General features: G+C 41.9%; 1 protein-coding gene across 1 annotated transcript in view; it reads right to left on the bottom strand.

Annotated features, from left to right (window-relative positions):
- CCDC57 (coiled-coil domain containing 57) overlaps positions 1 to 14,765 on the bottom strand; it is a 130,223-nt gene that overhangs the window by 26,283 nt on the left and 89,175 nt on the right. Inside the window, exons 16-17 of the mRNA XM_073310540.1 lie at positions 14,529 to 14,663; positions 13,902 to 14,121 (exon numbers count right to left, since the gene is read on the bottom strand). Coding sequence (XP_073166641.1) covers positions 13,902 to 14,121; positions 14,529 to 14,663 — 355 coding nt within the window. The remainder of the gene's footprint in view (positions 1 to 13,901; positions 14,122 to 14,528; positions 14,664 to 14,765) is intronic.

Below are 14,765 nucleotides of genomic sequence, written 5' to 3'. Positions count from 1 at the left end.
AGAATATGCTTCAGGTTGGCGGGTTGTCTGTGGACGAGGACTGGCCTGCCTCCCAAGGCCCGTGAAAGTGAGGGATCATTGTCCAGGATGGGTTGCAGATCACTGATGATGCGTTGGAGAGGTTTTAGCTGAGGATTGTATGTGATGGCCAGCGGAGTTCTGTTGGTTTCTTTCTTGGGTTTGTCTTGCAGCAGGAGGCTTCTGGGTACACGTCTGGCTCTGTTGATCTGTTTCCTTATTTCCTCGTGTGGGTATCGTAGTTTTGAGAATGCTTGGTGAAGATCTTGTAGGTGTTGGTTTCTGTCTGAGGGGTTGGAACAAATGTAGTTGTACCTCAGCGCTTGGCTGTAGACAATGGATCGTGTGGTGTGTCCGGGATGGAAACTGGAGGCATGAATGTAGGCATAGCGGTCGGTGGGTTTTCAGTATAGGGTGGTGTTAACATGACCGTCGCTTATTTGCACTGTGGTGTCTAGGAAGTGGACCTCCCATGTAGATTGGTCCAGGCTGAGGTTGATGGTAGGGTGGAAGCTATTAAAATCGTGGTGGAATTCTTCCAGGGTTTCCTTCCCATGGGTCCAGATGATGATGTTGTCATCAGTGTAGGGTAGGTAGAGAAGGGACGTGAGTGGATGAGAGCTGAGGAAGCGTTGTTCCAGGTCAGCCATAAAAATGTTGGCATATTGTGGGTCCATGCGGGTGCCCATAGCAGTGCCACTGGTCTGGAGGTATATATTGTGACCAAATTTGAAATAATCGTGCGTGAGGATAAAGTCACAGAGCTCAGCAACCAGTTGTGCTGTGGCATCATCAGGGATACTGTTCCTGACAGTTTGTATTCCATCTGTATGTGGGATGTTTGTATAGAGCGCCTCTACATCCATGGTGGCTAGGATGGTGTTTTCTGGAAGATCATCAATGCATGGTAGTTTTCTCAGGAAATCAGTGGTGTCACGGAGATAGCTGGGAGTGCTGGTGGCATAGGGTCTGAGTAGAGAGTCCACATATCTGGACAGTCCTTCAGTGAGAGTGCCAATGCCCGAGATGATGGGGCATCCAGGATTTCCGGGTTTGTGGATCTTGGGTAGTAGATAGAATAATCCCAGTCGGGGCTCTAAGGGTATGTTGATTTGTTCCTGTGTTAGTGTAGGGAATGTCCTGAGTAGATGGTGCAGTTTCTTAGTGTATTCCTCAGTGGGATCTGAGGAAAGTGGCCTGTAGAACTTGGTATTGGAGAGTTGTCTGGCAGCCTCCTTTTGGTAGTCAGACCTGTTCATGATGACAACAGCACCTCCTTTATCAGCCTCTTTGATTATAATAGGTTTCAGAGTAACAGCCGTGTTAGTCTGTATTCGCAAAAAGAAAAGGAGTACTTGTGGCACCTTAGAGACTAACCAATTTATTTGAGCATAAGCTTTCATAAGCTACAGCTCACTTCATTGGATGAATACTGTGGAAAACACAGAAGATGTTTTTATACACACAAACCATGAAAAAATGGGTGTTTATCACTACAAAAGGTTTTCTCTCCCCCCACCCCACTCTCCTGCTGGTAATAGCTTATCTAAAGTGATCACTCTCCTTACAATGTGTATGATAATCAAGGTGGGCCATTTCCAGCACAAATCCAGGGTTTAACAAGAACGTCTGAGGAACGGGCGGGGGGCGGGGACGGGCGCGTAGGAAAAAACAAGGGGAAATAGGTTGCCTTGCATAATGACTTAGCCACTCCCAGTCTCTATCCAAGCCTAAGTTAATTGTATCCAATTTGCAAATGAATTCCAATTCAGCAGTCTCTCGCTGGAGTCTGGTTTTGAAGTTTTTCTGTTGTAATATCGCAACTTTCATGTCTGTAATCACGTGACCAGAGAGATTGAAGTGTTCTCCGACTGGTTTATGAATGTTATAATTCTTGACATCTGATTTGTGTCCATTTATTCTTTTACGTAGAGACTGCCCAGTTTGACCAATGTACATGGCAGGGGGGCATTGCTGGCACATGATGGCATATATCACATTGGTAGATGTGCAGGTGAACGAGCCTCTGATAGTGTGGCTGATGTGATTAGGCCCTATGATGGTGTCCCCTGAATAGATATGTGGGCACAGTTGGCAACGGGCTTTGTTGCAAGGATAGGTTCCTGGGTTAGTGGTTCTGTTGTGTGGTATGTGGTTGCTGGTGAGTATTCGCTTCAGGTTGGGGGGCTGTATGTAGGGAAGGAGATTTGTGAGAGTGTTGGGTCATCCCTCAGGATAGGTTGTAGATCCTTGATAATGCGTTGGAGGGGTTTTAGCTGGGTGTTGAAGGTGACGGCTAGTGGTGTTCTGTTATTTTCTTTGTTAGGCCTGTCCTGTAGTAGGTGACTTCTGGGAACTCTTCTGGTTCTATCAATCTGTTTCTTCACTTCCGCAGGTGGGTATTGTAGTTGTAAGAATGCTTGATGCCAGGGTTGTTTCTGAGGCTGTAGATGGCATTGTGTTCTGCACGACTTAGGTTATGAGGCAAGCAATATTGTTTTTCCACCATTTCTGCATATGCACATAGGCGGAAGCATCCTATGTATAGGTCCAGACTGTCATTTCGACCCTCAGGAAGAGTCCATGTGGAAAGCTATCATAGCTGCCTTTTGTTAATTTCCCAGTTAATTATGATAGCAAAATAATTGTTAATTCTAGGAATATAGATAGCTAGTAGCTGCTGCTGTTCAACTCACATTGTAATGAGGTATTTGAGAGAAATAACTATTTTAACAAATTTCTGTAAATGGGTTCAAGCAGGCGTGGAACTGAATTAGCTCGTCTCCTGATAATTTGGATGGAAAAAGCTCTTTGAGTAATTTGCCTTCCTTTTGTCATCCTGAAAGATTTAAGCATAGTAACAGATCAAAAGCACAAATTCCTTGTTCAAGTTTCAGTTTTTCCATGTAAATGCTATCGTGAACTGGACCCCAAGTTATTCATGACTCTCAGTGTACATGATGGCCCTTAAAGCAGTTTCAAAAGGGAGAAATTTTCCTCCTCCTTCTTCAGAAGGAGGCAGCAAATAATTTAAAAACAACACAATGTTCTACAGTCCTTATTCATTTCGGAGCCTGAGTGGGATGAATAAGAACCTCCTCAGTTAACTATTCTCAGGATCAATCCAGATGCTCAGATAATCAGGCTGTAATCACAACTGGATATCTTCACCTAATGATGCTTCATTCTGTTCCATCTCTGAAATTCTGTCAGAAATAGTGGTGTCTCTCTTGCTGTGTATTTATATCTCCCTACTGTATTTTCCACTCCATGCATCTAATGAAGAGGGTTATAGCCTACGAAAGCTTATGCCCAAATAAATTCGTTAGTCTCTAAGGTGCCACAAGGACTCCCCATTGTTTTTGCTGATACTGACTAATGCGGCTACCCCTCTGAAACCCATCTCTTGCTTCTATTTCACTAGGCTTTGGACACCTGAAAATCTTGCAGCAAGTGTTGCAACTCTGGCTGGAAGTTGCTAGAGGTTAGGAAATTGGTGTCCTTGTAAGGTTGCCAGTTGTGTTGCACCAGACTAAGCAGCATGAAACAACATGGTATTATCAGCAAAATTTTCATGACCTATACATGACCAAACACAGTTTTTGTTTATCTTGCCAATACAGATCTGACCTACAGTACCCCTGCTATTCCAGCCCTGGACCCACAAAAAGACACATGAATTATAACCACCAGCGCTGTTTCCATTCCAGTCCTAGGGTTCACCTCTGCCGCAGTTCTGTCAATGCTCATTAATCTTATCCTGCAATATACCTGCCATTGGAAGTACTAGTAATAAGTACCATTTATGATGCACTTTTCATTTTCAAAGCTTTTTTCAAACACTAACTAATGAATCCTAGTCCTGGAGTTCCCTTGAAAAGAGACTGTTCTCTGTGCCAAACTGCATAGTATTTTTAAAATGCACATAAATGACTAAAGGGACAAATTTAACACCAACAATCCCAATACAAATTTAAAGCTAAGTCTAGAGAGCTAAATGGCTAGTACATGTTTATGGATAAAAGTTCTACCTACTAATACTAAGGATTGGGTACTGGGGGACATCTGTTACAGACCACTTAATCTCACTAGGGAACAGGACAAACTGCTCCTTAAACATCTGTCTGTAAAGTGTAAGAAGAAAAACTGTTGTAACGAGTAACTTCAACAAAGGTGCATTTGCTGGACATCTCATGCAGCCAGTTACAAAACTCCCCTAAAGTTGCTCAAAATAATAGATGATAATTCCTTAACACAGGAAGTCCTGCACCCAACATGGGTACATTCAATAGTTGTACCTCATTAACTCATAAGAAGAGTTAATCACTGACCTAAACATTAGTGTTGCCACTGTACCAAAGATCACGATCTTGTTACACTTACCTTGTGCAAACAGAATATGGCACCAATCAATAATATGTATATTTAGAACTTTAAAAGGGTTAATTTCCCAAAGATTAATGTAAACAGTGGTATAACTGTCTGGGAAAACAAATCTGAAATGGAAAGCGTTAATGAAAACTGGGACTTGTTCATGGATATCCTATTGCAGCGTTTCTCAAACTGGGGTCCGTGTGGGTACTCCAGGGAGTCCAAGGGCCCCGCTGATCAACTCCTCCCCCTCGCTCCCAGCAGGAGCATGCTGGGGAACAGCTGTTCAGTGGAGTGCAGGAGGCGCTTGGAGGGAGAGGGAGGAGCAGGGATGAGGCGAGCTTGGGGGAGGGGCAGAAAGAGACGGAGAAGAGGAGGAGTGGGAGCGCGGCCTAGGGCTAAGCAGCAGACTTGGGGGTCCGCGAAAAAAATTTAAATCAAAATGAGGATTTTCAGGTTGCTAAAGTTTGAGAACTGGATGTCCATGATCCCACAGATAGACAAAAAGGAATTCTGGGCTAGAAGCCAACCTGATTAAAAGAAGATGCAAAAGTGGTAATAAAACAGAGGTTCTCAAACTGGGGGTTGGGACCCCTCAGGGGGTCATGAAATTATTACATGGGGGGTCGTGAGCTGTCAGCCTCCACCCCAAATCCCGCTTTGCCTCCAGCATTTTTAATGGTATTAAAAATATAAAAAAGTATTTTTAATGTATAAGGGGGGTTGCACTCAGAAGCTTGCTATGTGAAAGGGGTCACCAGTACAAAAGTCTGAGAACCCCTGTAATAAAACAATTATATATAAAGGATGGGAAACAGGGAAGTAAATGGCAATGAATATAAAGTTATAAGTTAAAAAAAATGTAGCTGACGTAAAAAAGGGAAGCCAAAGGAATCAATGAAATATCAGTGGCCAAAGGAGTTAAAGATAACAAGAAAAACCCTAGGTCAGGTATATAACCATATCTAGATGCAGATGGTAAAATTGTAAACAGTGACGTAGAAAAAGCAGAAACGTTTAATGGATATTTCTATTCAGAATTTGGAACGAAGCAGCAAGATGTATCAAACCCATATGATGATGTAGATGGAACAGAAAGTTTGCCATCTGTAACAAAGGAGGATGTGACACGGCACCTACTAAAATGAAACATTTTCAAATCAACACTCCCAGGTAACTTACGTCCAACGTTCGTAAAGGAACTAGCTGAGGAGCTCTCTTGAAGTTAATATTTAAAAAAATCTTGAAAAATTGGGAAAATTCCAAAGGAGTGGAGGATTACCAACATAGTTCCAATACAGTAACTCCTCACTTAACTGTGTAGTTATGTTCCTGAAAAATGCGACTTTAAGTGAAACGATGTTAAGCAAATCCAATTTCCCCATAAAATTAATGTAAATGGGGGGGGGTTTAGGTTCCAGGGAAATTTTTTTTTTTTTTGCCAGACAAAAGACACACACACATACAGTATAAGTTTTAAACAAACAATTTAATACTGTACACAGCGATGAGGATTGTGAAGCTTGGTTGAGGTGGTGAAGTCAGAGGGTGGGATATTTCCCAGGGAATGCCTTACTGCTAAATGATGAACTAGCAATTGGCTGAGCCCTCAAGGGTTAACTCATTGTTAATGTAGCCTCACACTGTACAAGGCAGTACTAATTGAGGGAGAGGAGACAGCATGGCAGACAGAGACACAAACCGTGTGTCTGTGAGAGGGAGAGAGATGCACATTTCCCCTTTAAGTACGCTGACCCCACTCTTAAGTGCCTTGTTAAGTTAATCAGCAAGCTGAGACCACAGCTGCTTCCAGGAAGCTCCCTCGTCCTGAGCCCTGTCGTGTGTGTCCCCCCTGCTCTATGGAAGATGGGGTAAGCGGGGTGCAGGAGCAGGGGGGAGGGAGACACCCTGACATTAGCCCTCCTCCGGCCCCCGCCCCTGCACAGCAAGCAGGAGGCTCGGGGAGCAGCTTCAAGGCAGAGGGCAGGAGCAGCACATGGCAGTGGGGGGAGGGACAGCAATTGATAGCCTGCTGGGCAGCTGCTGCAAAGGGAACTTAGGGGAGCGGGGAGCTGATGGGGGGCTGCCGGTCCACTCTGGTTCAAAGCCCCCACCAGCTAGCTGCAACGGGCTGCTCTTCCTGGAAGCTGTGGACAAAGCAGGCGGCTGCCAAACGACATTATAAGGAAGCACTGCACAACTTTAAACGAGCATGTTCCCTAATTGATCAGCAACGTAACAACATTAACCGGGACAACTTTAAGCGAGTTACTGTATTTAAAAAAGGTTAAGGGATGATCCAGGGTACCATAGACCGATCAGCCAGACAGAGTCTGGGTAAAATAATGGAACAGTTAATTTGTGACTAGCAACATAGGATTAGAGGCAAAAAAAAAAAAAAAAAAACACTTGATGCCAGTCTGCATGGTTTCTCAGAAGGTAGATCTTGTCAAATAAATCTGTTGTCTTTTTTGGACAGCATTGATAAAAGGAACTGTGTTGATAGAATATATATGGATTTCTCCAAGGTATTTGACCTAGTACCACATTTTGATTTACAAACTTGCATTATATGTGTGACAGTCTATATCCCTATGTTCACCCTTTTTACAAAACTATAATGGATTTTTTTTACAAAGTATGCCTTGTGAGGTATCATTGGAAAACTCATACTGTGCTGGTAAAATGTGTGTGACAACAACATTGTATGTAAAGTTATAAGATTCTACTGTATAAGATTACTGAGACATATTCCAAGTTCAGAAAAGCAGGCACAAACCAGTTCCTCAAAAACAAAAGGCAAACTGACACCTCAGCTAGGTGTCAACAAAATTAAATGGACTATCACTTGGTTAAGCAGCTATTCTTTGGCAGGAAAGAGTGTGAGCAAGAAATCTTGGCAAAGAAACACTGGAAGTTCCCATCCCACAGACTTGGTCTCCTTAACCCCTCCTGGAGATGTTTCTCAAAGAGGAGGAAAAGATATAAAAATGGTGGAACAGACTCCCCACATGATCTCTCTTTTCATCTCTACTCACAGCATCAACAACGCCTGAAGGACAAAGGAAGCATCATTGGACTGGGGAGGGATCCTGGCTGAAAGATCCAACCAGTAATACTGCTGAAGCATGTAGAGAGATTTCGGAGTAGCAGCCGTGTTAGTCTGTATTCGCAAAAAGAAAAGGAGTAATTGTGGCACCTTAGAGACTAACCAATTTATTTGAGCATAAGCTTTCGTGAGCTACAGCTCACTTCATCGGATGCATCACTTTATATTTATTTATACAGTGCTCACTTTATATTTATTTTTATTACAAATATATTTGCACTGTAAAAAACAAAAGAAATAGCATTTTTCAATTCACCTCATACAAGTACTATAATGTAGAATTATGTAAAAAAACAACTGCATTCAAAAATAAAACAATGTAAAACTTTAGAGCCTACAAGTCCACTCAGTCCTACTTCAGCCAATCACGCAGACAAACAAGTTTGGTTACAATTTGCAGGAGATAATACTTCCCGCTTCTTGTTTACAGTGTCACCTGAAAGTGAGAACAGGTGTTCGCATGGCACTGTTGTAGCTGGCGTTGCAAGCTATTTACGTGCCAGATGTGCTAAAGATTCACATGTCCATTCATGCTTCAACCGCCATTCCAGCATCCATGCTGATGATGGATTCTACTCAGTAATGTTCCAAAGCAAAACAGACCAACGCATGTTCATTTTCATCATCCAAGTCAGATGCCACCAGCAGAAGGTTGATTTTCTTTTTTCGTGGTTCGGGTTCCGTAGTTTCCGCATCTGAGCGTTGCTCTTTTAAGACTTCTGAAAGCATGCTCCACACCTCATCCCTTTCAGATTTTGGACAGCATTTCAGATTCTTAAATGTTGGGTTGAGTGTTGTAGCTATTTTTAGAAATCTCAGGTTGGTATCTTCTTTGCATTTTGTCAAATCTGCTGTGAAAGTGTTCTTAAAACAAACATGTGCTGGGTCATCATCCGAGACTGCTATAACATGAAATATATGGTAGAGTGCAGGTAAAACAGAACAGGAGACATACAGTTCTCCCCCAAGGAGTTCAGTCACAATTTCAATGAACGCACTGTCTACAGTCCATTGTCTACAGTCAAGCTCTACAATACAACCGCATTTTAACGAGCATCATCAGCATGGAAGCATGTCCTCTGGAATGTTGGCTGAAGCATGAAGGGACATACAAATGTTTAGCATATCTGGCATGTAAATACCTTGCAATGGCAGCTAAAAAAGTGCCATGCGAACGCCTGTTCTCACTTTCAGGTGACAGTGTAAATAAGTAGCAGGTAGCAGTATCTCCCGTAAATGTAAACAAACTTGTTTGTCTTAGCAGTTGGCTGAACAAGAAGGAGGACTGAGTGGTCTTATAGGCACTAACATTTTACATTGTTTTGAGTGCAGTTATGTAAAAAAAAAAAACCCACGACATTTGTAAGTTACACTTTCATGATAAGGAGATTGCACTACAGTACTTGTATGAGGTGAATTGAAAAATACTATTTCTTGTGTTTATCATTTTTAACTGTGCAAATATTTGTAATAAAAATATAAAGTGAGCACACTTCACTTTGTATTCTGTGTCGTAATAGAATATATTTGAAAATGTAGAAAAACATCCAAATATGTAATACGTTTCAATTGGTATTCTGTTGTTTAACAGTGTGATACATTTTTTTAATCACGATTAATTTTTTTGAGTTAATCGCATGAGTTAACTGTGATCAATCAACAGCCCTACTTGTAATCACTTAAAAACATCTATCTTTCTGTAGTTAATAAACTTGCTTTATTGCTTTATCTAAACCAGTGACAGGGGTAACAGGATTTGTGCATATTTTCTATTAATGAAATGATGTACCTTCAATGAGCTTGTATTGTCCAGGACAGTACTGGGCAGTACAAAATCCACATTTCGAGTGGAAAGTCTGGGACTGAGAGTTTCCTGGTATTGCCCTGCAGTGTAAGTCATGGGTGTCTGACTATAGTACTCATACAGTATAGCTGGGAGTGATTTACATGCTGGAGGCCGTTTGTGAGCAGACCAGGAGTGGTTGCTCTTACAATGAAGCTGTATAAAAGGCACCCCATGCTGGAGAATTGAGGGGATGCATCTGTTCAACGTCCAGACTGTACCCTGAGGAATGTCACAATATGCAATTAACAGGGTACACATTAGATGGTTTAAAAACTGGTTCACTGACAGATCTCAAAATGTAGTTGGTAATGGTGAGATATCATACTATCACACTAATATTTTTATGAATAATCTAGATGAATTTATAAAATAATAATGATATATAAAATGATGATTTTAAAACATTTGCTGATAAAATTTGCAGATGAGACAGATTGCTGAGGTAGTAAATAAGGAGGAGGACAGGTTATTGTTACATGGTGATCTGAATTGCCTGGTTAAATGGTTACAATGCAACAAAATGTGTTTTAATACTGCCAAATGCAAGGTGATACATCTGGGAACCAAGATCAGAGGTTATACCTACAGGATGCAAGATTCTGTCTTGGTAAAGCACTTAGGAGTCATGATAGATAATCAACTCAACATGCGATCTCAATACAATGCGGTGACAAAAAGGGCTAATGTGCTCCTTGAATGTAATAAAAAGGGGAATATCAGTAGAAGTAGGTAAGTGAACTCTGTACATAGCATTGGTAAGATCACTACTAGAAATACTGTGTCCAGTTCTGGTAGCCACTCTTCAAGAAGGATGTGGAAATACTACAGAGAATTCAACAGAAGGCCATAAAAATGATCCAGGGGCTGAAAAACCAAGCCTTAAAACGTGAGGTTTAGTGAGCTCAGCTTATCCACGATACAGCTGAGAGGTGACTCAATCACTGCACATAGGCACTTACAGCTAGAAAAGAGATCTGATGGGGAGGGGAGCCTTTCCAACATTGCTGACAAAGGCATAACAGGATCCAGTGGCTGGAAGTTGAATTTAGATAAATTCAACATTGAAATAAGACAATTTCCTAGCAGTGAGGGTGATTAAACATTGGAACAGCTTACTGGGAGAGATGGTGGATTCACCATCGCTTAGAGTCTTTATGAAGAAATTAGATATTTTTTTAAAAGATATACTTTAATCAAGCTTCTAAGAGAAATTCTATGGCCTGTGTATGCAAGGGGGCAGGGATGGATGGTCATAATGGTCCCTTCTGATTTTGGAATCTGTGACTGGGTCTCCCCTAGTCGTCCCCCTCCTTCAAGGCCATGGGGAGAACAGGTTTGCCTGCATCGCTCTCAAAAGGCTCATAACACTTGCAGTTCTTTAATCAAATCTCATACTTCAGGGCTTCAGCCAGTTGCCTGCAGGGATCAGGAAGGAATTTTTTTTGCTGATGCACAATTGTATGTAATCTGTTTTCAGTTTTGCCTTCCTCTGAAGCATCAGAGATGGGCTACAGCTGGAGATGGGACACCAAGCAGTGGACCAGTGGCCTGAGAAGTTACAGAGGATCTTCTTTCTAGATGCATGGCAGGTAGTTAGTTTCTTCAAACCTGAAGAAGAGTCTGTGTAAGCTCGAAAGCTTGTTTGTCTCATCAACATAAATTGGTCCAATAAAATATATTACCTCACACACCTTGTTTTGCTCATATGCTCAGGATCATACTGATTACTGGATTTGGGGTCAGGAAGGAATTTTCCCTCAGGTCAGAATGGCTGGGGCCTTGAGGATTTTTCACCTTGTTCTGCAGGAAAGGGCATGGTTCACCTGCTGGGATCATCTCAATCAATTCAGTGCCACTGCAAGGACCTTGGGTATTAGTTCCACCTTGGTTTCTCCTGTTCTCAGAATGTTCTCTCACATAGTTAAGTCTCCTGAGGGCTGAAATGTTTTGGTCTAACCAAAGTCTCTGCCTTTTATATAGGGGGTATCTAGATGAAATGTACCGGCCTATTATGTACAGGAGTTCAGACAAGATGATCTAATGGACCTTTCTGGCCTTAAACCCTATACAACATTAATCCACAGTGCCCCAGAATTAGAGAGATTTCTTTAAATCTGTGCCAATAAATTGTTAGCATAGGAGGATTAGGGAGAGGCAGTGTGGTCCAGTGGACAGGGGACTGGGCTGGAAGTCAGGAGACACGGGTGTTATTCCCAGCTCTGCTACTGACCTGTTGTGTAACCTTGGCCATTTTGCATTAGCTCTTTGTGCCTCTATTTCTCCTTCCACCCTTTGTCTGTTTTGTTTTTTCTAGTTAAACTGTAGCATTTTTCAGACAGGGACTGTTCCTTACTATATGTTTGTATGGTAACTTGCACAATGGGGCCCTGATCTCATCTGGGAACTCTATCTGTTACCAAAATACAAATAAATAATATTAAGGGAGCGTATACCTGCCACACAGTAATAGCTTTGTAAAGACTGACCAAGTTACAATGCTGCTCCAACAGCAGCAGGACAGTATATTAATTGTTCAGTTATTGAGGACTCATTTTTATATCTTCTCCTAATAAAGTTCTGCTATAAAGGCGAGTGGTATTTGTATTCCTCTAGTTAATCGTTTTATTAAGAGGGGAACAGTATTCTTAATGAGGATGATAATACTGGGGAGAAGGGTTAGTGTTCCCCTTAACTGTCTGTTTTTTCCAGCACCAATATTCAAGTATCTAAGTAATTTTTGGAACATCTATGACAGCTGGGTTTATGGATAATTGAGTGACTGTAACTTTAGGACCACTCTCATATAGTAAAAAGAAAAAGAGTACTTGTGGCACCTTAGAGACTAACAAATTTATTTGAGCATAAGCTTTCATGAGCTACAGCTCACTTCACTGGATGCATTCAGTGGAAAATACAGTGGGGAGATTTATATACATAGAGAACATGAAACAATAGGTGTTACCATACACACTGTAACAAGGGTGATCACTTAAGATGAGCTATTACCAGCAGGAGAGCGGGGGGGAGGGGCGGGGCGGGGGGAAAACCTGGACACTATGGTGCTAATAAGCGATGGTCACGAACACCATCCTATACCGGAAACCTACTGACCGCTATTCCTACCTACATGCCTCCAGCTTTCACCCAGACCACACCACACGATCCATTGTCTACAGCCAAGCTCTACAATACAACCGCATTTGCTCCAACCCCTCAGACAGAGACAAACACCTACAAGATCTCTATCAAGCATTCTTACAACTACAATATCTACCTGCTGAAGTGAAGAAACAGATTGACAGAGCCAGGAGAGTACCCAGAAGTCACCTACTCCAGGAAAGGCCCAACAAAGAAAATAACAGAACGCCACTAGCCATCACCTTCCTCCCCCAACGAAAACCTCTCCAACGCATCATCAAGGATCTACAACCTATCCTAAAGGACGACCCATCACTCTCACAGATCTTGGGAGACAGGCCAGTCCTTGCTTACAGACAGCCCCCCAACCTGAAACAAATACTCACCAGCAACCACACACCACACAACAGAACCACTAACCCAGGAACCTATCCTTGCAACAAAGCCCGTTGCCAACTGTGCCACATATCTATTCAGGGGACACTATCATAGGGCCTAATCACATCAGCCACACTATCAGAGGCTCGTTCACCTGCACATCTACCAATGTGATATATGCCATTATGTGCCAGCAATGCCCCTCTGCCATGTACATTGGTCAAACTGGACAGTCTCTACGTAAAAGAATAAATGGACACAAATCAGACATCAAGAATTATAACATTCAAAAACCAGTTGGAGAACACTTCAATCTCTCTGGTCACTCGATTACAGACCTAAAAGTGAAGGAGTACTTGTGGCACCTTAGAGACTAACCAATTTATTAGAGCATAAGCTTTCGTGAGCTTGAAGTGAGCTGTAGCTCACGAAAGCTTATGCTCTAATAAATTGGTTAGTCTCTAAGGTGCCACAAGTACTCCTTTTCTTTTTGCGAATACAGACTAACACGGCTGTTACTCTGAGACCTAAAAGTGGCAATTCTTCAACAAAAAAAAAGTTCAAAACCAGACTCCAGCGAGAGACTGCTGAATTGGAATTAATTTGCAAACTGGATACAATTAACTTAGGCTTGAATAGAGACTGGGAGTGGATGGGTCATTACACAAAGTAAAACTATTTCCCCATGTTTATTCCCCCCGCCCCCGCTCTCCTGCTGGTAATAGCTCATCTTAAGTGATCACTCTCGTTACAATGTGTATGGTAACACCCATTGTTTCATGTTCTCTATGTATATAAATCTCCCCACTGTATTTTCCACTGAATGCATCCGATGGAGTGAGCTGTAGCTCATAAAAGCTTATGCTCAAATAAATTTGTTAGTCTCTAAGGTGCCAAAAGTACTCCTTTTCTTTTTGAGAATACAGACTAACATGGCTGCTACTCTGAAACCTCTCATATAGTAAAATCAGTGTAAACAGAGAGAATCTACTATTGTACCTTCACTCCTCATACTGTGAATTCTTTCCTAGTCATTCTTACCTTGATCTATGTTGCTTTGAGGGCTGAGAATAGAAGGGCTTGATCCCATATCTAGAATCTGCCAAATATCCTGCAGAGAGCTGTGTACTCCAGATGATGACATCCAGGCCTGTTGGGATTGGCTTTCCCTACTGAGTTGCTGTGATTGGTTTGTTTCTGAGGATGTACTTTCCTTTTGTTGCCCTGGACTGCAATTTCTTACAGAAGATTCCAGTTGAACCTGTAAGAATCAGAACATCCCCTTAAGAGGATATCTACTCTTCAGATGGATGACACCTGGAAATTGGTTTAATCAAAAGATGGCAGGGGGACGGGAGAGGGTCAGGACTGGGAGCTTCTCAGTGAGATAGCTAGATAGTTTCAGCAGCTGGGAGACAAGCTGTGTTATTATTTCTAATTTAGACAGGGCATAAGGGGAAAGAGAATGAGGTTGGAACACGGACAGTGTGGTTGGGATACAACTTGTTTAACATATGTTTTATAAAATAAAGCTGTATTATAAATACTATTTTGCACTTAATAAGTAAAGTAATGAATTTTCAGTATCTCATAGAAAATGAGTGTTATATAGAACTAAAGCACATGGTTAAAAGTATATCAAACTAGTAAAAAATTCCTGTACTGTACCTGAATCTGGGGTAATTCCGCTCTCTCACCACAGGTACTTGGAACATTTTCATCACTTAAGCTCTCTATTGAGCTGGGAAAGGCAACCATAGAAGTCAATCTTGAGAAACGTTGTTGCTGTGCATACTGGAGCTCCTGTTATGAAAAGAAGCCAGCCCAAATTATTGCACATTTCATTTAACACACGCATCTACAGATAACCTGCAATGTGTTTCCGGAGCCTCTGGAAAGACTGTA

The sequence above is a fragment of the Lepidochelys kempii genome, chromosome 14, assembly GCF_965140285.1.
Source record: "Lepidochelys kempii isolate rLepKem1 chromosome 14, rLepKem1.hap1, whole genome shotgun sequence".
In the NCBI taxonomy this organism is placed as follows: Eukaryota; Metazoa; Chordata; order Testudines; family Cheloniidae; genus Lepidochelys; species Lepidochelys kempii.
This window is presented reverse-complemented; position numbering and strand designations above follow the sequence as displayed.